The sequence below is a fragment of the Anabrus simplex genome, chromosome X (assembly GCF_040414725.1).
Source record: "Anabrus simplex isolate iqAnaSimp1 chromosome X, ASM4041472v1, whole genome shotgun sequence".
In the NCBI taxonomy this organism is placed as follows: domain Eukaryota; kingdom Metazoa; phylum Arthropoda; class Insecta; order Orthoptera; family Tettigoniidae; genus Anabrus; species Anabrus simplex.
Window position 1 is genome coordinate 110842795 of NC_090279.1, and position 27509 is coordinate 110870303.

At 37.4% G+C, this 27509-nt stretch overlaps 1 protein-coding gene across 3 annotated transcripts in view; it reads right to left on the reverse strand.

The window, feature by feature from the left end:
• LOC137503172 (uncharacterized) overlaps positions 1-27509 on the reverse strand; it is an 86755-nt gene that overhangs the window by 47902 nt on the left and 11344 nt on the right. For all 3 annotated transcript variants that reach the window (XM_068230666.1, XM_068230664.1, XM_068230665.1), the window contains one exon: positions 14490-14618. In XM_068230666.1, the coding sequence (XP_068086767.1) occupies positions 14490-14555 (66 nt within the window). In that variant the 5' untranslated portion in view covers positions 14556-14618. The remainder of the gene's footprint in view (positions 1-14489; positions 14619-27509) is intronic.

Genomic DNA, 27509 nt, shown 5'->3' on the forward strand with positions numbered 1-27509 from the left:
TACAATGAGCCACGAAAACTTACTTTCATCAATTAGATTCCTTCTACGTTTGGTTTAATTATGCTATGTTCTATGTTATCCATATAAATATCTGCTAATATTCCTGAGCTGGGGTCACCAATAACTAAACTTAATTGGTGGCAAATTTTATTGTAAAAGGTGAAATAGTTGTTATTTAATACGAATTTAAGTAGTGTAATAAATTCATCTACTTCTAGCTTACTTAAATTGGCTATATTTGGAAAGGTTTGAGTTAATAATTTTGATCGTTTCTTTAATGGGGATATTTGAATACATATTAGAAATGTCAAACGAGCTCATTCTATGGTGGGGTTGTAAGTTGAAGTTTTTTAATCCTTTTTAATTGAGGAGTTACTCTGGAACTTATAATGCTTTTTGAGGAACTGATGTATAAATTCTGATATTTTACATGTTGGGCTATTTCTGCTGTTTATTATTGTTCGAATGGGTGTATTGCTTTTGTGTACCTTAGGTAGTGCCTTTGCCTTGGGTAATGTTGGGTTCATGTTGACCATTTTTTGTTGTTATTGCTCATTAAATAAACAAATTGAATTTTTAAGGATTGTTTTTAGATTCCTTTGAATTCTAGAGACCAGATCTTTATTTACTATAGTGTAAGATTTATTTGAAAAGAATTCTTCGTTTTTTTTATGTAGTCACTTTTATTTACTAGGACTATTGTTTTGCCTTTATCTGCCTTAGTCACAATAATGTCGTTATCTTTTATTTTTGTTTTTAAATCTTTTATTTGTTTTAGGAGGGTCTGGTCGGAATTAGTTTTCATTTCTTTTACTAAACTTGGGAGTTCAAGGACTCAAAGGAATCTAAAAACAATCCTTAAAAATTCAATTTGTTTATTTAATGAGCAAGGACAACAAAAAATGGTCAACATGAACCCAACATTACCCAAGGCAAAGGCACTACTACCTAAGGTACACAAAAACAATACACCCATTCGACCAATAATACACAGCAGAAATAGCCCAACATATCAAATATCAAAATTTATACATCAGTTCCTCAAAAAGCATCATAAGTTCCAGAGTAACTCCTCAATTAAAAACTCAATTGAATTTTGCGAAAGATTAAAAAACTTCAACTTACAACCCCACCATAGAATGAGCTCGTTTGACATTTCCAATATGTATTCAAATATCCCCATTAAAGAAACGATCAAAATTATTAACTCAAACCTTTCCAAATATAGCCAATTTAAGTAAGCTAGAAGTAGATGAATTTATTACACTACTTAAATTCGTATTAAATAACAACTATTTCACCTTTAACAATAAAATTTAACACCAATTAAGTTTAGCTATGGGTGACCCCAGCTCAGGAATATTAGCAGATATTTATATGGATAACACAGAACATAGCATAATTAAACCAAACATAGAAGGATTCTGTCTTTGGCTGAGATTTGTTGACGATACATTTGTAATAACAGACAACCGAGAAAATAACAGCGAAAAAATCCTTGAATTTTTAAACATCGATAGATACGTAAAATTCACCAAAGAAGACGAAAAAAACAACTCATTGAATTATCTAGATGTTACTGTAACATGCTTAAAATCCAAATTTGATTATCAGATATACAGAAAACCAACACACGCACCAATAACAATAAGAAATGACTCACTCCACCCCAAATCCCATAAACAAGCAACATTTTTCAGTATGGTCTACAGAGCCTACCCTTATCACCCGCGTGTTGTACGTTTTAATGTGTATATTATTCCTATGTTTTAAATATTGTTATCACTGAAATTAGATTTACATTCAATGTAATGAAATTTGTAACAGCAATCCAAATATGACAAACCTTGAGACAATTGTATAGGCTGATGATGTTTGTGAATAAAGCGAAACATGTCCCAGTAAATTAGTGTTGTAACATTACAACCTAGCAGCAAAAACTAATTTGTATTGAAAAAATAAATTTTATAAAAGGACTAGCACTAGCCAATGGATATAAAGCAGACATAGTAAATCAAATCATCAAGAAAGTAAAGCTCAAAATAGCCACAAACCTCACACCGGAAAAGACTAAAAAATCAAAATACGCAACCTTCACTTACACCAGTTCAAAGATTCACCAAACAGCAAACCCACTCAAAAATGGGATATGCAAATAGCCTTTAAAACATATAATACTAACAAAAACTTCTTTTTTAACCATAACACAGTAAATGCCTATAATAACAAATTTCAAGGCTCCGGAATATACAGACTAACATGCGCACAGTGTAAATTTTCATATGTTGGCCAAACTGGATGCAGTTTCCTAACCAGATACATGGAACACTTTAACGCCTTAAAACACAATAAATACTCCGCAATGAGTAATCATATGAAAGAAATCGGCCATCATTATACCGCAATAGACAAAGACCTTACAATAATCAAAAGAATTGAAAAGGGGAAGCTAATGACAGAGTTTGAAAATATATATATTTATTTGGATCAATACTTTAATAAAGGAAAAAACTTGAATGACGTGATCGAAATAAAAAGTCTGTTAATAGAGCAGTTGCCAACATTATTACGAAATCTCAAATCAGATAAAAGCAAATTCTTGAAAATATTCAATCTAAACACACAACTGAAACCATTTCGGCAACGCAAAATAATCCCCCTCCACATAACACACCAAAGCTTAACGCCCCACCTGCAGGATCGTCCTCTACCCCCACCTCGACAACAGATAAGAATTCCCTACCAGATAGCACGTCAATAGCAAACACCCCGCCCAACATCTCTTCCCCACAACCCCCTACCCGCCCTTCACAACAGCTCTTTCATACGTACAACACAAGCAGTAGAACCACAACAGACAATAGTCACAGTAACGCAATAAGGTCCACAAGATTCTGTAGCAGCAGACAAAGGGGTAAGTGATAATGCAACATCAACACTCACATTACAAGCACAACACACACACAATATTCCTTAAGTTAATTTCCATTTGTTCCAGATGCTTCTTCCATTCTATATCTCAAAAGAAACAAAATCAGATACTCAAAATTTGGATTGAAGCCCTCCTTTTAACCATAACTTACATTAAAACAATCAACTTCCAACGGAGAGTCTGGTCGCTACAAACAAGAATTAAATGTGTCAATACTTCCTCTGATCAAATTGTCAAACTGCAGCAGCAAGCCTCATCAAATCTAGAAGCCATTCTCCAATGAACCCAAGACATCAATTCTAGATTATCATCATGACTCTAATCACGCATGATGCAAAATTACAGTCTTTTTAAATAACATTATTTAGAGAGCACAATTCCTAACTAAAATTCTCAATACTGAAATGTTACTGTATTCTAGAAACCCACGCACTTTAGAAACTATGGCTCCTATATATTAACATCCAATATTTATATTTATGACTCAAATTTTAATGCCAAATTATAGTTGAATCAATTTTATTTTAACATTGCAAAGAATTTTTAGCCAAATTTTCAAATTGTAAAAACTGTGTTTTGGACGTCAATGTGTTTTAGTATTAAGAGTTACTCCATTTTAACATTGCAAATCATATTGTCATAATTTTTAATGAGTATATTATTCCTATGTTTTAAATATTGTTATCACTGAAATTAGATTTACATTCAATGTAATGAAATTTGTAACAACAATCCAAATATGACAAATCTTGAGACAATTGTATAGGCTGATGATGCTTGTGAATAAAGCGAAACATGTCCCGGTAAATTAGTGTTGTAACATTACAACCTAGCAACACAAACTAATTGGCATTGAAAAGGTGGATCAAAACAACCAACAAATTGTTAGTATATCATAGCATAGTTCAATACAGGTCTAATCATGAGATTGGTTACATGTAATGTGATAGCCAACCAGGCAAAAACTAAGACAAACAAGTATATTAACCTCAAGGTTAAAGTCAGTAAGATTGCTAAAGATATCTGGTTTTTGAAAGAATGTTTAAGGTGTGATGTAATACCGAAATTCTTAAGGTCTACCCAAAGAAAGAACATATCAAGTTCAAAATCTCTTGACACCCAAAACAGAGTAAACAAGATATGGCTAAAAAATTAATTAAAGTTACTGTACAGAAAAAAAATCGCTACTAAACTTACAGCTCTACAAAGCACACTTAAGTACATCCCATTTTACATCGCCTTTAGACTGGAGCTCCATTCAACGACATACTATTGAAAAACTCTCCAACATCTTAGACAGAAAGCAAAAAACACTAGAAAACAAACCAAAACACCTAATAGGAGATCAAGGCCATGCATGTCTGGGAACGGACAAATATTGAAGGCACTACGGGACAGTAGAGAGTCAAGTGAATTGTTTTACAAAAAAATAGAAGCGAAGGGATTGTTAAAAAACTTCACTTACCAATCTGCATCGCAAGAGTGAAGACGTAACTAGTAAACGAGCTATATATTGAAAGAAGATACAAGAATTTAGAGGAGATTCTTGAAGAAATGGGATTGTCGTTGTAAAACAAATAATATAATTCACCGGCCGATGAACCAGAGTTAATTAAAATATTTAAAAAAATAAGCAAGATACGGTGATATACGCCTAGAAGGATCCCGAGAGCAATCGCGTTGCATTCTGTAAGGAGGGACCAATTGAAACCCAAGAGAAATACTTTCATACGGCAAGAAGACTACCTTGGTCTAATTCAAGAAAGAAGAAGAATAAATTTTCTAGATGTTCCCAGAAAGCCAATATAGACACACACACATATATATATATATATATATATACGGAGAACTTAATCTCGACGAGGTCAAAGTTATATCTCAGAGAGCAAGAAAAAGAGGAATAACAACTGGAGAATTATTATTGTCAGATGGATCATATCATGACAATTTTCTGCTCCGAAATGTATATTTTTGTTATCAGCAGAAGTAATATGATATGTGCCTGCTAAGCATGCATGATGGACCAAACTGGGGAGCGGTACATCCTAACCAGATGACCAACCCATAATGGGAAAGGCAACGGCTAACCAGATGACCAACACATGATGAGGAAGTCAACGGCTAACCAGATGATCAACCCATGATGAGGAAGGCAACGGCCAACCAGATGACTAACACACATCCTGACTGCAGAGCTAACGACATCCGAGTGGAGGCGGAACAACTGGACCAAATGTAACGACAAGCGAGCTAAGTCTTTACATTTTTAATTACTAGTTTTTTATTTGTGTATACATTTACTTGTGGCATGTGCTGATAAGTTGGTGATAAAAACCATTTAATTAAGAGTGCAAGTGAATAATGGAAGTGAAGTGTGAGATATTTAAGTCTATAGTAATACGATCGAGCAGTGTAGAATAAGATTCTAGTACATTACATATACGCCATCGCATTTTTTTGGTCAGAATAACTATACGCCACCGCATTTTTTTGGTCAGAATAACTAATGAGTATGAGAATTTGAAGGAAGTGTCTTTTCTAACAGCTGATAGCAATGATTTGACACATTGTAGAATTTTGATAAATCTCGTATTGGTTATACTAAATGTTTACATCATGTTTGGTCCGCGCGTCTGAGATGAATGTGTAGAATCACGTACTCTTTGCTCCGCAACATAAGAGTATGGAACTCAGTTTAGGGTTATGATATATAACGTTATTGAGATGTGTTTATAAGAAAGGCAATTGTGACATATTTGGCATGGTAATATATGAGTAATCGCAACATGTTGTAGTGGAGGTTATGATAATGAAGCTGTTAGTTGAATGTTGAAATCATATTACAGTATTGGTAACTCTGCAAAATAAGTCAATGTATAATGAAATGCGGATGTTTATTTATGTGTTACAGAGAGGGCAAGGATTGCCTGCATCTAAGGAAATGCCATGTCACATTTATAAGAGGTAAGGATTTGTGTGAAATTATATATGTACGTGAAACTGAGCACACCGTGGGAATGACCTAAACTAAGGTATAAGTGATATGCATTGAAGTAGAATTGAGATTTTGATGGGATTATATGACAATAGGAGATGCTGTATTTCAAGTACGAGAACATTATGATGTATTTTATAACAATGTTCATGAGCAAATGCAAATACGATATTTATAAACGCGGTAATATATTTCCGAGCATAAATGCGTAGTGTTTACATTCTGACTGCCCAAATGAATTGAGTAACTTGCGAAGATGAGAAATGTCATGGAATATGACAAAGGGAGAGCACATAGAGCCTGAAATAGATGTGTATGTGAATCAAAAATTATGTGGAAAGCTAGATAGATAACTTATTTATTCTGACACAGAGTTTATTTGAATTTACATTCTTTAAGAGAATAATGGACAGGGAAATGATAGGCTAGGAGCCAGATTTAACAGGCATTAGGGAAATATGCCTTAGTCCGTAAGTCGTTACCGAAGCGCATCATAGAAGAAAGACCAAATTAAATGAGTTCAGATTTATGTTCAAACTTATGTTCAGATTTATGAGCATATTTATATTTATATTCATACTAAAACTCAGATCTATATGTTTATTTTACGTTTTATTCTGCTGAACTATACATTTTTTCAGATCTAATTAGCCTGATTTTGATGATAATGAGCAATTTAAACATCATAATGATATATGCGTCAACTTAGTGACTTGTTTTCAATGAAGACTCTGGATGCCCAGTGATCAATTGTAAATAGTGATATTCATTTTTTACTTCATTTCGGAATTGGTGTAAATAGCTTAACATTGCATTTATTTTTCTTTTCTATGAGCCACTGGTGACTCTGCATTATTATCTGTACATAGTAACAACGCGAATACTACCCTAAATCACATTACTTTTGCCTAGGGCAATCTTTTGTTCAAATAAAAATTATTATTATATTTTCTAGAATTTGTGTGTGATGGATTCTTTCCCTTTTACGTAGTTGATAGCTAGTTGGTAAGCGAAGAAAGTAACTGACTGAGTTGATGCCTGATTTGAATTTATCAAGGACTTACATCGTTGGTGCTTTAGTCAGGTGAATTCATTATTTGGTATTACATCCTCAGTGAACCGGGATTTTCTTCGAACTCACGTTAAGCGAGACCTATTGTAAAATCTTCAGATTTTACTTGAGAGATGGATAACCTGAGAAGAAATTGAGCCGCTGGGAATTATCTGCCTACCCTATTCCTACATGGGGGCACAATACTCAACAAAGGAACTAAGTTCAATTGGTCTAACCCGTACAAAATGGAAGAATTAACTATCACAATAGCGGATACCGAAGCAAATATAGGGAAACTGCCGGCAGAAATACAAAATGACATTAAATATGAAGTAAAAAAGAAACTTCCAAGTTTAGTAAAAGAAATGAAAACTAATTCCGACCAGACCCTCCTAAAACAAATAAAAGATTAATAAACAAAAATAAAAGATAACGACATTATCGTGACTAGGGCAGATAAAGGCGAAACAACAGTCCTAGTAAATAAAAGTGACTACATCAAAAAAACCGAAGAATTCTTTTCTAATGAATCTTACACTATAATAAATAAAGATCCGGTCTCTAGAATTCAAAGGAATCTAAAAACAATCCTTAAAAATTCAATTTGTTTATTTAAGAGCAAGAACAACAAAAAATTGTCAACATGAACCCAACATTACCCAAGGCAAAGGCACTACCTAAGGTACACAGAAACAATACACCCATTCGACCAATAATAAACAGCAGAAATAGCCCAACATATAAAATATCAAAATTTATACATCAGCTCCTCAAAAAGCATTATAAGTTCCAGAGTAACTCCTCAATTAAAAACCCAATTGAATTTTGCAAAAGATTAAAAAACTTCAACTTACAACCCCACCATAGGATGAGCTCGTTTGACATTTCTAATATGTATTCAAATATCCCCATTAAAGAAATGATCAAAATTATTAACTCAAACCTTTCCAAATATAGCAACTTAAGTAAGCTAGAAGTAGATGAATTTATTACACTACTTAACCCTCTCCCGCCCATAGCGTAGTAATGCGTAGCGCGAAAGATTAGGGCCTCCCGCCCATAGCGTAGTAAAGCGTACTTGTACTTGTAGTCATATGTATGAGCCATCTATCGGCCGATAGACAAACATAACTTACTGTTACTAGCATGTGCACTTTCTAGAGACCAAAGATATTAGTTTTCTTCTTTTAAAACCTTAGCAGGCGTATTAGAACACGAAATACGGAAGGCAGTGACATATTGTAAACAAACATGTCGACGCGCGATAACGACATTGAACGTTCGGTGAACGATAATTCTGACTGTGAAACTGTTAGTAGGAACTCAGTGACGTGGAAAGTGAAAATGAAAGTGACGATATTTCAGGAAATGACGACGTACACATCCGTGATAACATAGATTGTAGGCCTAACTTTCAGTGGACAAATACATTGTCTTACGTCGAACCGGCGGACTTTACTGAAGAGGTAGGACCTTGCCATTCTCTTCCTGTGAGTAGTACAGCATTAGAGTATTTCTCCCTTATATTTGATGAAAACATTTTCGATTTAATTGCCCAGAAAAAGCTTTTGTACAATATACATTTTTATAAATGTCTGCATTAATGATGGCTGAAAAGAATTGCTTTAATTCTGAGGAAAACATGCATTTTAATATGGGCGGGAAAGGGTTAAATTCGTATTAAATAACAACTATTTCACCTTTAACAATAAAATTTACCACCAATTAAGTTTAGCTATGGGTGACCCCAGCTCAGGATTATTAGCAGATATTTATATGGATAACACAGAACATAGCATAATTAAACCAAACATAGAAGGAGTCTGTCTTTGGCCGAGATTTGTTGATGATACATTTGTAATAACAGACAATCGAAAAAATAACAGTGAAAAAATCCTTGAATTTTTAAACAACATCGATAGATACGTAAAATTTATCAAAGAAGACGAAAAAACAATTCATGGAATTATCTCAATTCAATACACTGGCGGCGGGAAAAATATCTGACTTGGAGGCAATTTTTTCCTCCAAGCCAGAGGAGAAACCCCCTCTTCACTGCAAATTATGAATAAAATGAATGTACCATTTAATAAAAGCGAAGAGGAAGAAGCTCTTTTTAAGAAATGGCCCTCTTCAGGGTTGAATTTTGAGTTATTTAGTGAATTGTGGTGCTATAATTTGGAATATGCCTCAACTGTAATTCTAGACCAGGTCATACTACTACTACTACTACTACTACTAAGTGAGCCTCTGCCTTAAGAGTGCACACTGCTCATTCAAAACAGTGCGTCAGAGTAGGGATTGAATAGGTGGGATACTATGATGAACCACTGAGTTACGAACCAGCATTATGGTATCAGAAAATATATGAACCAGAGGAATGACATGCTAAAGAAGTTTTCTAACTCCCCAATTATTTCCTGCCAATATTCAGTTAGGCTGTTATACTCTGTACGCAGCAGTAATCCCATCTATTGAAGTTGAGCGGCAGCATAAGAGACAAAGAACATCACCACAAACAATGGTCAATATAATGTTATTGTTGATCAACGTTATGCGCTTTCAATATTGTAGGCCTTCACATTCAGTTTTCTTCTGACTCTGAAATACCACTCTTATCATAGTCGGTACCGTAAAATTGAATAAAACATAAATGGTCGGAAATTGTATTCTCTATAACTTTTGCTATGTAGTACTTTGTGATAGGACCAATAGCATAGGTATTTAAAAATTAAATTTTAGGTGCCTTCCCCTAAACTACAATTTCATACAGGTGAATAAAATTCCTTATAACTTAGACTGTAGTCTCTTATTCTCTGACTCTATATACCGACTTTCATTAAATTCAGTTAACCCATTTTCTCGTGATTCGGCGTTGATATGGACTTGGCAACAAAAATACAAATTCATAAATATCTGTGCCTCCTCTAGGAACCATGTGGCCTTGCCGCAGTGGGGAGGCTTGCGTGTCCCAATGATGCAGATAGCCGAGCCGCAGGTGCAACCATATCGGATGGGTATCTGTTGAGAAACCAGACTAACGAATGGTTCATCAAAAGGGGGGTAGCAGCCTTTCGGTAGTTGCAAGGGTGGCAGTATAGATGATTGACTGATACGGCCTTGTAATAATACTCAACATGGCTTAGCTGTGTTGATACTGCTACACGGCTGAAAGCAACGGGAAACTACAGCCGTAACCACCTCCCGAGGACATGCAGCTCTCTCTGTATGAATGATGTACTGATGATGGCTTCCTCCCGGGTAAAATATTCCGGAGGTAAACTAGTCCCCCATTCGGATCTCCGGGTGGGGACTACACGAGAGGGGGTGATCATCAGGAAGATGGATACTGACATTCTGCGAGTCGGAGCGTGGAATGTTAGAAGTTTGAATCGTTGTGGTAGATTAGAGAATCTGAAAAGGGAGATGGATAGGCTAAAGTTAGATGTAGTTGGTATAAGTGAAGTACGTTGGCAGGAAGAACAGGATTTTTGGTCAGGCGACTACCGAATTATCAACACGAAATCAAACAGGGGTAATGCAGGAGTTGGTTTAATAATGAATAAGAAAATAGGGCAGCGGATAAGCTACTACGACCAGCATAGTGAAAGAATTATTGTCGCCAAGATAGGCACCAAACCAATGCCCACCACAATAGTGCAGGTTTATATGCCTACTAGTTCAGCGGATGATGGAAGAAATTGAAAGAATATATGAGGAGATAGAAGATTTAATACAATATGTCAAAGGTGACGAGAATCTAATTGTAATGGGAGACTGGAACGCAGTGGTAGGCCAAGGAAGAGAAGGTAGCACAGTAGGAGAATTTGGATTGGGACAAAGGAACGAAAGAGGAAGTCGGCTGGTTGAATTCTGCACTGACCATAATTTAGTCCTCGCCAATACTTGGTTCAAACACCACAAACGACGGCTGTATACGCGGACGAGACCTGGAGACACTGGAAGGTATCAAATAGACTTCATTATGATTAGGCAGAGATTCAGAAACCAGGTGTTGGATTGCAAAACTTTCCCAGGAGCAGACGTGGACTCTCACCACAACTTGTTGGTCATGAAATGCCATCTGAAGTTGAAGAAATTGAAGAAAGGAAAGAATGCAAAAAGATGGGATCTAGACAAGTTGAAAGAAAAGAGTGTGATGGATTGTTTCAAGGAACATGTTGCACAAGGACTAAATGAAAAGGCCGAAGGAAACACAGTAGAGGAAGAGTGGAGAGTCATGAAAAATGAAGTCAGTAGGGCTGCTGAAGAAATGTTAGGAAGGAAGAAAAGATCAACTAAGAATCAGTGGATAACTCAGGAGATACTAGACCTGATTGATGAACGACGAAAATACAAGAATGCTAGAAATGAAGAGGGCAGAAAAGAATACAGGCGATTAAAGAATGAAGTGGATAGAAAGTGCAAGGTAGCTAAGGAAGAATGGCTGAAGGAGAAGTGCAAGGATGTCTAAGGCTGTATGGCCCTGGGAAAGGTAGATGCTGCATACAGGAAAATCAAGGAAACCTTTGGAGAAAGGAAATCTAGGTGCATGAATATTAAGAGCTCAGATGGAAAGCCACTTCTAGGGAAAGAAGACAAAGCAGAAAGATGGCAGGAACATATCCAACAGTTGTATCAAGGTAACGATGTAGATAATTTTGTTCTGGAACATGAAGGGGCTGTTGATGCTGATGAAATGGGAGACCCAATTTTGAGGTCAGAGTTTGACACAGCTGTGAGTGACCTAAATAGGAACAAGGCACCTGGAATTGATGATATTCCCTCTGAATTACTGACTGCCTTAGGAGGAACCAGCATGGTAAGGTTATTTCATTTAGTGTGCAAGATGTATGAGACAGGAGAAGTCCCATCCGATTTTCGGCAGAATGTTGTTATACCTACTCCCAAGAAAGCCGGTGCTGACAGGTGTGAAAACTACCGCACTATTAGTTTAGTATCTCATGCCTGCAAAATTTTAACACGTATTATTTACAGAAGAATGGAAAAACAAGTTGAAGCTAAGTTGGGGTAAGATCAATTTGGCTTCAGAAGAAATGTAGAAACACGTGAAGCAATCCTGACTTTATGTCTGATCTTAGAGGATCGAATCAAGAAGGACAAGCCCACATACATGGCATTCGTAGATCTAGAAAAGGCATTCGATAATGTTGATTGGACCAGGCTATTTATGATTCTGAAGATGATAGGGATCAGATACCGAGAACGAAGAATTATCTACAACCTGTATAAAAATCAGTCTGCAGTGATAAGAATCGAGGGCTTTGAAAAAGAAGCAGCAATCCAGAAAGGAGTGAGGCAAGGCTGCAGTTTGTCCCCTCTCCTTTTCAATGTTTACATAGAACAGGCAGTAAAGGAAATCAAAGAGAAATTTGGAAAGGGAATCACAGTCCAAGGAGAGGAAATCAAAACCTTGAGATTTGCGGATGATATTGTTATTTTATCTGAGACTGCAGAAGATCTCGAGAAGTTGCTGAATGGTATGGATGAAGTCTTGGGTAAGGAGTACAAGATGAAAATAAATAAGTCCAAAACAAAAGTAATGGAGTGCAGTCGAACGAAGGCAGGTGATGTAGGAAATATTAGATTAGGAAACGAAGTCTTAAAGGAAGTAGATGAATATTGTTACTTGGGTAGTAAAATAACCAACGATGGCAGAAGTAAGGAGGACATAAAATGCAGACTAGCACAAGCAAGGAAGAGCTTTCTTATGAAAAGAAATTTGCTCACTTCAAACATTGATATCGGAATTAGAAAAATGTTTTTGAAGACTTTTGTGTGGAGCGTGGCATTGTATGGAAGTGAAACATGGACGATAACTAGCTCAGAAAGAAAGAGAATAGAAGCTTTTGAAATGTGGTGTTACAGAAGAATGCTGAAGGTGAGATGGATAGATCGAATCACGAATGAATAGATGCTGAATCGAATTGGTGAGAGGAGATCGATTTGGCTAAATTTGAAGAGAAGAAGAGATAGAATGATAGGACACATCTTAAGACACCCAGGACTTGTTCAGTTGGTTTTTGAAGGAAGTGTAGGTGGCAAGAACGGTAGGGGTAGACCAAGGTATGAATATGACAAACAGATTAGAGCAGATGTAGGATGCAATAGTTACGTAGAAATGAAAAGGTTAGCACAGGATAGGGTGGCATGGAGAGCTGCATCAAACCAATCTATGGACTGATGACTCAAACAACAACAAATATCTGTGTTATCAAGCCGGTACGGGTAACAATGTATGACATAAATGATCGGAAATTTAATTCTATATAACTTCAGTTATGTAGTATTTATTGACAGGACCACTAATAATATAAATATTTGAGAATTCAATTTTAGGCCTTCCCCTAAACTACCATTTCACTCAGCACAAGTAAAATGATTTATAGCCTAGATTTTAGTGGCTCATCCCCTGACCTGACATACTGATTTTCATTAAATTCTCTTCAGCCGGTTTCTCGTGATGCATGTACATACATACAGACAGAAAGAAAAGAAAAGTAAAAAGTGCATTTCCTTGTTACTGTTGACATGGCTGATACAGAAATACCATTCTTTTCAAATTATGAGCAATGTACAGACAAATACTTTCATTTTATATATATAGATGGTTACTAAAACATATCTGTATCTTATTAACATACAGGACTGGTTTTGAACTCTAAACAGGTCATCCTCAGCTGATCATAGAACTTGACAATAACATAATGTGTAACTAAAGCAACGCTGAATCCAACAAAGAATGTCATATGATATGAATAATAATATTTTAATATGTTTGGTGTTTTTCTCTTGGTCTAAAACAATTGTCAAAGTTTATACGACATGCAAAGTACGACTTAAAACTCTACTTATTCTATTCATCAATTACACATAGTACATTAAAACATTGCAACTCTTCCAGCACACACTTATTCTGAGAACAATGTACATTAACTGCAAAATTCTACCTTTAAGCAAATCTTAGGCAATATAACATCTAACTTATAAAGTAGCAGTTCACAGTCTCTGGCACAGATTATTACTGTCAAGTCACAGTTATTAGTTTAATGTACCTCTACTAACTTCCAAGGTTTTCAAAGTTGCCATAATATTGTAGTGGAGGAGTTCATTACATGCCACTATAACTACCGACACACACTGCATGTGTCAGCATCTTAAATTCCACTAGACTCACACTCGCAAAAATGACAATAGATCCCATCGCTTTCCCCTCTGAGTTTCTCTGACCCACACCTTTCCTGTCAAGATGAAGAGCCACTGAGCTGCAAGCCACATACTCAGAGGATTACAATGGTTTGTGGTGATTGCAGTAACAGAGCAAACAAAGATGATGGAGAACACTCACTTCTTCCACAAACTAAACATTTTACCTTGATCAAGATGTTTGTTTTCAGACATGTGATACTGACAGAAACTACCCAAACTTATCTGATTGCTAAGTGTGAAATTCTAATCACTATAAAGTTATCTGGGAAAACACTTACAAGTGTAGTATTTACTTTTTCTTCAAGCCAGACTGGTTCCTCTTTCATCACTACTTTCTGGTCCATTTCACACTGCCAATGAATGAGTATAATATGCTGGGATTGTAAGTCACTTGCACTGACCTCACACTGAAACATAAGCAAGAAAAATAGATCACTATTATGATATATAAAATTATTCTTGTTTAGATCATTAGTCTATAGACAAAGAACAAGCTTTTAGATTTATATGCCTGTAGATATTGTGACCATACCTATAGGTCCTGAAGTTTTACACGTGTTGTGTTCACCAATTAAAAATTACTAACACCCCACTGAAATCATACATTTTCACTATTTATTCAGAAGAAAAATAGGCACTTATATACGCCAGCCATTTTTCATTTTCAACACACACACACACACACACACACACACACACACACCGCTCTCTAACCCATACATCTCCCCATGCTGCCAACCATGTCATATTAAATTAACACGTTCAATGCGGATCACGCGCTGGGCGCGTGACGCTACTTTATAAGCAGGTGCGTCATGGGACGCTTGCTAGGAAATGTAAATCACAGGTTTCCCCCATAGTAAGAAAGGCTTTAATTGTCATCCTGCACATCGTGTAAGTCCTGTCTACTAGCAGATTCATCCGTAGCCATATTTGTGCATGCGTATTCCGTTTCCTGCATATTTCTTCTCCAGAGTTGCCATCATACGTCATCATTCATTTATGGGATCTTTGAGCAGCAAGACCACTTCAATGGGAGATAAGAAACTGCATTTTCTGTTTATTAATTCTTCAGGAGAATTACGAGTGGTTCCGCTTTTGAAATAAATAAATTCCACTACTGCAATATGTTCAGTAAACGAACTGAACTTGTAATTGTCATTTATTCTTGCATCATATATCTGTATAACACGAAAGAACTAATTGTTATTTATTCCTCATCACATTTATAAGCAACTTGAAAGAACATGCAGTAATCATTTTTGACTGCGTCGTGATGCTTATGTTATCATTTTATTTTTATTTTTTCTGATGGCTGACAATGTGGTTCCTTCAACATCCCGAGACCTACCCAATTAGCCAAAGTATTTCATTTTTGTTTGTCAAATTCTGTAATAGAGAATTGTAAATATGAATATATTTATGCCTGTAACATACCTTATGCGTTTGCTTGCTATCCGCGGTAAATAATGCACAGTAATCTACCAACGCGCGTGGCGCATGATCCGTCTGGTGACCAGTATTACTTCTCGATTTCAACCACTGTGCGGGTCACACACCAGACGCGTGAGTGGGATAAGTCCACGAGTTTGATAGAACTCATTCTACCAACGTAAAAAACTTCGATAATTACAACTTTTAAGGAGTCCCACACAAATATTTTGCTCAGGTTGGCAGGTATGTCATGCTCTGCTAATACACAGTTAATGTGTTAAATTTCAAATATGTTACCAACTCAACACATCATTTATTCACATTACAATTACAATTTATCAACTTGATCAATACAAAGTGACATTATGTGAAGAGAAAAAATTGAATTTACCATACACATTTCAGAACAGCAAGATCACCTCTCCCCTTTGTCTCTTTTGGAACTCAAAATAGAAGAACACTTGAGAAAAATATGACTCAATCATCAAATCTTTTTGGTTTAATCACCAATCTCCCACTACTAGTTTTCTGTTTGGAACTACTGGTCGATGATTTAATTGTCCTGAGTTCACTTTCTTTCTTTTCACACTGCTTAAATTGTCTGAAGGTGTGGTCTTCTGCAGATGTCACTTTGAGTGACACCAGTCTCACGAGTTCCCCTCTTGCAGTCTTCAGATGAACAAGTCTCACAATACCACCTTTGCCAGGGATAACTTCCATCACTCTTGCTAATGGCCAATACAGTCTCTTTGGGTTGTATTGTCTTCTAGTACTACTACACAAATGAAGGGTTTGTACTGATTTTTTGTAGGGTGGTTCTTCTGAATTAGTTGTCCAAGATATTCATTCCTAAATCTCAACCTGAAAGTTTATTTTATTTTCTGTACCTTTCGTCAAATCTTACATTTTCTATCATGTTGATATCAGGCATTCCAACCTCCTTGACCTTGTGCAGAAACATTGCAGGGGTTATTGCCATCAGGTCACTTCCACCATTGGAGACAGGTACGTAAGCAGCCGGGAATTCATCACATTTTCGATGTCACAAAAAACTGTCATAATTTCTTGGTACGAAAAGCACGAATTTCCCAGAACTTTCCTGAGCATCTGCTTGAGAACACCAATCAATCTCTCCCACCAACCTCCCCACCATAGTGCAGCAGCAGGAATAAATTTCCATTCAATTTCATTCGCAGAACTATTTTATCCCAGCAACTTTATCCTACTGAATCATTTGTAAGGCATTACAGACACCATGAAAATTTGTCCCAATGTCACTGTAGACTATTGCTGACCTTCCATGTCTGGATACAAAGCATCAAAAAGCCTCGAAGAATGTTGAGATAGCCAAAGATGTCACAAGCTCCAGACGGACCGCACGAAAAACACCACACGTAAACAGACCCAAGCTTTCTCCCCTCCTCTCAAAATCAAGGATCCTGTAAAATCTACTCCTGATATCTCAAAAACTGAAGCCTCTCTCACTCTGCCAATGGGTAGAGGATCTAATATTTCTTTCGGAGCCCACTGAGTAGAATCTGTGCTCCAGCATGAGAGTGTTCTTTGTGATTTTCCCTACTGAGAGCACAAACTAAAGCATGTTTTGCAGGAAGAATAATAGGACAACAGGAAGCGTAATCATCCCGACGTGCTATTATCTTTCTTTACAGTCCCATCACCTCCTCGTCATCAGTGAAAACATCCATTACATCAACAAAACACTCCTTTTGTATGAACTTCATCACAATTTTCTCTGCTCTTGTCGCCTCCTCAGCTATTCTGAATATTTTCTAGTCAATTTTTGTCGACAATTGTGCAGAAATCTCAAGATCCACCCCATCATATGAACTGTTTTCCAAAAACTCGAGAAATAGTCGAGATGCCACTCTTGCGTATTCGACCTATTTTCTATTGTGTACACTTTTCTTTTATTTTCTTCTTCAAACACTTCCTCATTGTTTCTTGTAACTTCAGAGCAGGGCCAATGCGTAGATGATTGTTTCAGCCATTCTGGACCCTCCCACCATCTCTATTCCAGTAAATGTTTTGGATCACATCCTCTTGATGCCAGGTCAGCTGGATTCATGGTTCCAGGAACATGTTGCCACTGTTCAATTCTGGATAATCTTCAGATTTCTTGAACTCTATTCCACATGAGAGTTCCCCAAGGTTCGTCTAATTTTATCCAAGATAACACTGTCGATGAGTCACTCCAATGATGAACAGTAATTTATTGACGTTAATGATGGTAACACTGATGTGGCAAGTCTAACACCTACAGTAGCTGCTAATAATACCAGACGTGGTATGGTGTTCTTCTTCTTGGGTGCCACTCGTGTTTTTGCTTATACAAGACCTAGATCCACATTAACAATCCTCTGTACTCGCAAGAATATAACTGTGGCATATGTGCTTTGACTAGCATCGCAGAATATATGTACAGAGATAGCTTCAACTGTTGGCAGACTTCCATTCAGACATCTAGGAATCTTAATTTCAGCCAGGTGAGGCAATTCTGCCAACCATTTCCGAAACCTTTTATTTGATGATTCATTTACTTCAGTGTCCCAGTCCAGCTCAAAGGCCCAAAGTTTCTGTAGAATTAATTTAGGTCAGAGCGATACAGGACAAGGAAAACCAATAGGATCACATTCTCTATGAGCAGCTCTTGGTATTGTCCTCTTTCTTATTATGTCAGGCATCATATCAATGACATATGTCAAGATTCAACTCAACAGTATCGTTTTCTTTATTCCAAACGAGTCCTAAAGACTTGTGACAGGTTTCCAGTTGTTCTGTCAGGAGAATACTCCCACCCTCGCAGATTGAAAGATATCTTCTCTGTAATTATATTTGCATCTTTCACAAAAGAATTGAGTTCAGTTTCACTGTTAAAACTTTAGTACAATTATCTACACAGAGACATTCTCTCAGCCTTTCTATTGTCGGAATCGAGTAGGGATTGTTACCAACTGCCTCTTTCTTCATCTTATTCAAGTGGAATTCCATTGTTGCTGACAACAAGAAAGGGGAACATGCAAGACCGAAAATAACTCTATTGTGACAAAACACTTTCATCTTTCTTGTGCTTTCCTTATCCCACCAAAGAAATCTTAGAATGTCACGGTCTCTCAGATGGCCGCTTATTTGGAGAAATGCCTTTTCTATGTCTGCAATGACTCCAATATCATTTACTCTGAACTTCAGTAATGAACTAGGAATCAACTCTATAAGGTTAGGTCCTTTCTCAATACAATAATTTAAATGCAGAGGTGTCAAAAACGTGTCTTATCTTGGTGGTGCTGTTCTCTTTCAAGGCAGGTCAATGTGGTAACTAGTGCCCGCCATTTGCCAGCCCTTCCTCGGGAAGCATTTTAATAATTCCTTGCTCCATCCAATCTCATAAGACGTCATGGTATCCTATCGTTCAGCTTTTAGTTTCCTGGTGGCCGTCCCCAATTTGCGCTGAGCTATTTCGCCGTGTTCCAGAGGAGGTGGATGTTGTTTGCTCCAAGGTACATACACTTCATATTTGTTGTCTTTATTCAGTCTCACAGTCTCAAGAAAAATTCTTCTTAACTTGTTCATTCTTCTTGATAGTAGATTCCTTTTCTACAGGATCAGTAATTCCGAGAATATCTGAGTCCCAGAGATCAGAAATTTTTGTTTGTTTTGAAAACAACGATGTCACCAACAGTGACGCTGCATCCCTTCTAGGTTTATTACTTATAATTTTTCCCATTAGTGTCCACCCACGAACAGTCTCAACTAAAACTAGACTACATTTTAGTTGATGTGTCCTCCCAGTAAGCAATTCACCTGCAATATCTGCCCCCAGTAGAATCTGTATGGATCTTCGGTCTTGTACATTTGTTAAACAAATCTTCAGATCATTTATCCCATCACTCCCAGTACCATTCCTAACATATGTGACATCTTCACAAATTATTTCTTGGCTCAAAACTTGCAGTTTCTTCGAGTAGTTTCCCTCTAATCTACTTAAACTTATGTTGTAACTGTCATGCTTTGCCTCTTGGGAACATACTCCACCAAACAAAGAGTGTATTAGAGTTTCCCTTCCAAATGACTGGTACCTCTTTTATGTTCAGCTAGGCCAATGTAAAATTAAGGGTGCTGTCACACTGGATCGATCGAACGACTGCGATCAACTGACTGAAGAAACCTACAGAGGGCAGTCGTACTAGTCACACAACATCGATCGTCAGCAATCAACGATGAACGATGAAGATCGACTGGTTTGTGAAAACAAGCATGCCCGGTTTTCAGTCGCAGTCATTCAATAATGGTGGAGGTAACCTCGTGGTCTGTTGAAGAAATCGACAAATTAATTTACCTAGTGCTTAACCCATTAGAGGAGAGATCCTCACTTGGACTATGTGCAAGTACGGTAGCATCCTGCTTCATGAATCTACCGAGCTCAGAACATTTTAAGCAAGTCTCGGACCTATGGGAGTAACGGAGTCCCACTCCCATTTGACAGGCGAGGGACTCCTTGGAAATGACTTGGCGAACGAAATGGAATTCGATGGGGAGCTATCAATATTAATGGGGCTTATGGAAGAAAGAAAGTAGAACTCGCTGAGTCAGCAAAGAGGATGCATCTGGATGTGCTAGGAGTAAGTGATATTCGGGTAAGGGGAGATAACGAGGAAGAGATAGGAGATTATAAAGTGTACTTGACGGATGTTAGAAAGGGAAGGGCAGAGTCTGGGGTAGGGCTCTTTATCAGGAATACCATTGCACGGAACATAGTTTCTGTTAGGCACGTAAATGAGCGAATGATGTGGGTAGATTTGTCAGTTGGAGGAATTAGGACTAGAATTGTGTCCGTGTATTCACCATGTGAGGGTGTAGATGAGGATGATGAAGGGTCAACAGCAAGGATAGAATAGTGTTAAGGGGCGATTTCAATGCGAGAGTTGGGAATAGAACTGAAGGATACGAAAGGGTGATTGGTAAATGTGGGGAAGATATGGAATCTAATGGGAATGGGAAGTGTTTGCTGGACTTCTGTGCTAGTATGGGTTTAGCAGTTACGAATACATTCTTCAAGCATAAGGCTATTCACTGCTACACATGGGAGGCTAGGGGTACCAGATCTATAATAGTCTATATCTTAACAGACTTTGAAGTCAAGAAATCTGTTAGGAATGTACGAGTTTTTCGGGGATATTTAGATGATACTGACCACTATCCGATCTGTAGTGAACTAAGTATCTGTAGGCCTAGGGTAGAGAAAGTGAAATCCGTCTGCAAACGAATAAGGGTAGAAAATCTCCAGGACGAGGAAATTAGACGGAAGTACATGGATATGATTAGTGAGAACTTACGAATAGTAGACAGTAAGCAGGTTCAGGATATAGAAAGCGAATGGGTGGCATACAGGGATGCTGTAGTAGAAACAGCAAGGGAATGCCTAGGAACAACTGTGTGTAAAGATGGGAAAAGGCGAACATCTTGGTGGAATGATGAAGTGAGAGCAGCTTGTAAACGTAAAAAGAAGGCTTATCAAAAATGGCTCCAAACAAGGGCCGAGGCAGACAGGGAGTTGTATGTAGATGAAAAAAACAGAGCGAAACAAATAGTTGTTGAATCCAAAAAGAAGTCATGGGAAGATTTTGGTAACGACCTGGAAAGGCTAGGTCAAGCAGCAGGGAAATCTTTCTGGACAGTCATAAAGAATCTTAGGAAGGGAGGGAAAAAGGAAATGAACAGTGTTTTGAGTAATTCAGGTGAACTCATAATAGATCCCAGGGAATCACTGGAGAGGTGGAGGGAATATTTTGAACATCTTCTCAATGTAAAAGGAAATCATCCTGGTGGTGGTGTGAACAGCCGAGCTCATGGGGAGGAGGAAAATGATGTTGGTGTAATTATGCTTGAGGACGTGGAAAGGATGGTAAATAAACTCCATTGTCATAAGGCAGCAGGAATAGATGAAATTAGGCCTGATATGGTGAAGTATAGTGGGAAGGCAGGGATGAAATGGCTTCACAGAGTAGTAAAATTAGCATACAGTGTTGGTAAGGTACCTTCAGATTGGGCAAAAGCAGTGATTGCACCTATCTATAAGCAAGGGAACAGGAAGGATTGCAACAACTATCGAGGTATCTCATTGATTAGTATACCAGGCAAAGTATTCACTGGCATCTTGGAAGGGAGGGTGCGATCAGTTGTTGAGAGGAAGCTGGATGAAAACCAGTGTGGTTTCAGACCACAGAGAGGCTGTCAGGATCAGATTTTCAGTATGCGCCAGGTAACTGAAAAATGCTATGAGAGGAATAGGCCATTGTATTTATGTTTCGTAGATCTAGAGAAAGCATATGACAGGGTACTGAGGGAAAAGATGTTCGCCATACTGGGGGACTATGGAATTAAAGGCAGATTATTAAAAGCAATCAAAGGCATTTATGTTGACAATTGGGCTTCAGTGAGAATTGATGGTAGAATGAGTTCTTGGTTCAGGGTACTTACACGGGTTAGACAAGGCTGCAATCTTTCACCTTTGCTGTTCGTAGTTTACATGGACCATCTGCTGAAAGGTATAAAATGGCAGGGAGGAATTCAGTTAGGTGGAAATGTAGTAAGCAGTTTGGCCTATGCTGACGACTTGGTCTTAATAGCAGGTTGTGCCGAAAGCCTACAGTCTAATATCTTGGAACTTGAAAATAGGTGCAATGAGTATGGTATGAAAATTAGCCTCTCGAAGACTAAATTGATGTCAGTAGGTAAGAAATTCAACAGAACTGAATGTCAGATTGGTGATACAAAGCTAGAACAGGTCGATAATTTCAAGTATTTAGGTTGTGTGTTCTTCCAGGATGGTAATATAGTAAGTGAGATTGAATCAAGGTGTCGTAAAGCTAATGCAGTGAGCTCGCAATTGCAATCAACAGTATTCTGTAAGGAGGAAGTGAGCTCCCAGACAAAACTATCTTTACATCGGTCTGTTTTCAGACCAACTTTGCTTTACGGGAGCGAAAGCTGGGTGGACTCAGGTTATCTTATTCATAAGTTAGAAGTAACAGACATGAAATTAGCAAGAATTATTGCTGGTACAAACAGGTGGGAACAGTGGCAGGAGGGTACTCGGAACGAGGAGATAAAGGCTAATTTAGGAATGAACTCAATGGATGAAGCTGTACGCATAAACCAGTTTTGGTGGTGGGGACATGTGAGGCGAATGGAGGAGTACAGGTTACCTAGGAGAATAATGGACTCTGTTATGGAGGGTAAGGGAAGTAGAGGTAGACCAAGACGACGATGGTTAGACTCGGTTTCTAATGATTTAAAGATAAGAGGTATAGAACTAAATGTTGCCACAACACTAGTTGCAAATCGAGGATTGAGGCGATGTTTAGTAAATTCACAGAGCCTTGCAGACTGAATGCTGAAAGGCATAACAGTCTATAATGATAATGTATGTATGTATAAAAATGAAGTGTTATATAATCCTAGACTCCCTCGATATAGTAATAGGGAGACCGTATATTTTGTTCGGAATGCTATAGCTTCGAGAATTGTTTATACTATGAGTAATGTTATCTTAAATTAATTACTGGTAAAATCTACTATATGGAATAGATTGGTAAAGAAAGTTACAATAGAAGTAGTAATTATTGTTCTCATGACTTAATGAAGACAAGCTTGGAAAACATAAGCAGTACTTAGCCAACTTACCTAACCACCATCTCTTCCTAATCAGGAATGAACACCATTGTTCTCTTTTTGACAAATAATTGTATGCCATAAGTACTATACGAAGTGTTTCTTTGTCACAATATTGCAATTAATTAAAGTCTATCAGGTTCCACCTTTTCAATATTGAAAGTATTGAAAGTATTGAAAAGGTGGAACCTGATAGACTTTAATTAATTGTGATCTCAGTTCAATACGGACAAATAAGATGAAGTTCCTATGTTTAACAATATTGCAATTCATTGTTTCAGGAAAAAATTGTGCTAAAAAGATGGCAAATTCTGATGCCAGGGTATCGAAGTCGGAGGTAGCATAACACTATCAATGCTGTACAAAAAAAAAAAAATTCTAAAAATGGGTCTACCTTGATGCTCTGAACTTTTGGGAACCCTTCATTTCCACAGAAGGTATAATTCTGTAATATTTATTTTTATTAGTAGGCCTACAGTACAGACCAGTGTTATAGTAGTGAAAGAATGAGAGGAAAATGCAGTCTGTAGACCATAAGCTCTACCCATCTGTTCATTAAAGTATCAGATATAAGTGAAACTTATAATCTAACCTAACAATCATCTTACTAAAATAATTATTGAAACTAATAATCATTTTGTAAACAGAAGGCTTGTATGCAGACTAAAACTTACCTCCTATTTAGAAGAATTGCAATAATATGTTGTTCTGTTTTTCTTTCAGTTCTATAACAAACACACCTATAGAAATGGCATTTGGTGTAGGAGAGCTGAAATAGAGGAGCAGAAATAGAGTTTGTGCTGGAGGGGTCTAACTCCTGCAGTTCAGCTTCCAGTCAATGACTTCTTCTTTTACAAAAAGCTCTGCCAGCAGTTCAAAAAAAAAAAAAAAAAAAAGAAAAGAAAAAAGAAAGGAAATGTGAAAGTGATGGTGATGTGAACGCATTAGTGCATAAAAATAATCAGAAAGGTTGATAAAGGAAAATTAATGAATGATCTGGAGAACATACATATCTACCTAGACAAACACTTCAATAGAGATAAAAATCTGAATGGCGAAATAGAAATTAAAAACCCATTAATAGAACAAATACCGAAGTTAATACAATCATTCAAACTCAATAGCACAAAATTGACAAGCAATTTTATCCCGAATAATAATTATAATAATTCTACGGATACATAACCCCCCCCCCACACAACTTCTGAACATTCCCCTCCATGAATCACGCCGTTTGCTAGAAAGCCGCCCTCTGTTACCTCCCCTCCCAATGCCCTGCAGATACGGAGACACACATACAACACGAGGACTGCAAGCAGTCGTCAAACAGCTGAGTGCACTAGCGTAAATGCAGGCAGGAGTAGAAGGGGTAAGTTCTGATCCTTCAACGTTAGTTTCTTCAACTTTTAAACCATTTAACATATTCTTACAAAAAAAAAAATCCTGTTACAGAGATGTCAACAGACTTACTTATGTAAAATTGGATGAAATTACCACTTGCTTATCACCAAAACTTGACTATCACCATTTGACTGAGTCCTTCCTTACGTCTGATGGAGAGCCCTACACTGGTAAAGACTACAAGCAATTCGTGAATTTGAAAAATTGGACGTTAAATATTTAAAATAGGACAAAATTCATAACCTATAATCAACAGTGTGCATCAGTTTTGTCGTTTTATGGATGAAAAGAATAATATTCATGCCTAAACTCAGCTGTTTTGAGAGTGTATTAAGACTTCATTTCTATATGGTACAACATGCCAAAAAGTTTACGCCAGTTGTAACAAAATGTTTTAATGTGTATTCAACAAATAATTTTGATGATGAAGATGATGCTTGTTTTAAGGGGCCTAACATCTAGGTCATTGGCCCCTGATGGTACGAAGTGAGACGAAATGCAATGAAAAATAAAATCCAAAATCCTCCACTGACCAGAATTAGAAGCGTGAGGACGAAGAATGAACGGATGGATAGGAATTTAAAACAATCAGTGGAGCCGGCCCGCAATGCCTCAGTCTCAGAAACTGACGGAAAACAATACTAATACTGACCAAGGAACTGCTTCTATAGCTCAATACTGAATCGGTGATGCTTGCAAGCTAAAGGGGTCCAAAATATAGGTCATCGGCCTCTCATAATGGTACTTATTGCTTGGATGTAGAACCATGGCATTTGTCATGGAGCGGTACTAATCAAAAGTATTGTAGACTCGCGGTATTCCATACTTTATGGTACTACTGACAGGTTATGAAATTCGCACATGTAATACAGACTTATGGTATTCCGCACATAGTGGCGCCATTTACAGAAAACGCAAAACTATGGTATTCATCACATAACTGTACTAACCATTGGGACTCGCACTATCCCGTGGTGTTCCTTATATAGTGGGTACTAATCATAGGCAAGCCAGAACCCTGGTGTCGCTCATATAGTGCTACTAATCACAGGTACCGTAAAAGCCTGACAGCGCGGTGCTCCTGCGTGCTACTAATCACAAACCTATTTGGTACCTAACATAGTGGTACTACGCGCAAGTAATAGCGACCCATGGTGTTCCCCGCGTGCTGGTACTAATCACAAGTAGTTTCATGGTTCTAATCCAATCATCCCTTGGTCGCCCCTTTTAATCGCCTCTCACGACAGGCAGGGGATACCGCAGGTGTATTCTATATGTGCATCCCCCACCCGCAGGGGGTAATGTGTTTGGTCTGCGAGAGGTATTTTATTTCCCTCAAGTCCGCCGGCAAGCCGGTTAAGACCCCCCTATTCGCCACCTGGGACACGCCACGTGGGAGTATCACCTCTCCCCCCTGCTACGCCAGCATATTAGGTTTGTGGACAAATAATTTTAAGACATTCAGCAATTTTAACAGATTGTAGAAGTATTTATACATTGACTAACTAATGGTATTGTACTTTAAATATTAGAATAAGGTTTTAAAGTTTCAAACTCAACAAATAGTCATATTCTTTGCAATAAGAAGACATAATATATAAACGCTTTATAGTTAAGAGGTTTTTTTAAAAGTTTATTGTGGAAAAGTTTGTTAACGGAAAACCATACTGTAAGTGCATGTTCTAGAGCAATGTTACCAATTTAACCTTGTAAGAATATTTATAGCTGATGATGTTCAAAATATGAATGAAAATGTCGTATGTTTGAACAATTAAGCAAAAAATAAGGATGAGATCCGAATTTTACAATTGCTTTTAATGTATTGAATAGGTGGAAATCAAAGTTTTATTGTTCTCCTTTTAACTTCCTTATGCTTCAGAAAGGCTGTAGCCAACCAGAACCAAGAATACATCATTCTTCATTCTTACCATTCATTGTTGAATCACACTTATTGCAAGCATGGTGGCAAGTCAGTACAGAGTTGTGAGCAACAGGCAAGATTTTTATTTATAAATTACCTAATATTTCCAATAATTATGTACTATATATTATATCATATTGTTGACACTCCTATGAATCTATTAATACATAAATATGCCAATTATGTCTTATTATTGATAGCTGTCCTGAAAATCAGATGCTTTGCACAGGGAGTCCTATTGTGTCAAACATTTGTATTCCCTTACTAGTTTGATGGTGAGTGATATTGGAGGAAGAACCAACATTTGGAGAGGAGCAGCACATCAAACCTCCTAATAATGGATGTGAAATGGTTGATGATAATGAAAGATGAGTATGAAGATAATCTAAATTACCTTGGTAGAAACCTACTTCTGAGTAAATGTATGTTGGGTATTCAGCCCGAAGGCTGGCTTGATCCTCTACAACTCCACCAACAGCTGTCATAGATAGTCTAGGTGTCACTGAAGAGGCATACTAGGGAAGTGAGGAGTGAGCCACTGAGCCAGAAGTTGTTATTGCATATCAGTCTGCCAAGCCCACTGAAATGCATGCACCAACCGACCCTATGAGCGATAGTTTCACACCATTCATAACAGGGATTGGCTGCATAAGGAGCGGTGTTACTGGCATCGCTCATACCTCGATCACTTTCATATTGTCAAAGCCAAGGATGAGACTGAGACAAGTCAATGAAAGTAACAAAATTACTCTAGCCCATACCAGAAGACATAGTACACTGTAAACACTACATCCTGCCAGCAAAGGCATTCTGAGTGAATGTGAAGGGCAAATTGCTTCAGCAGAATATGAAA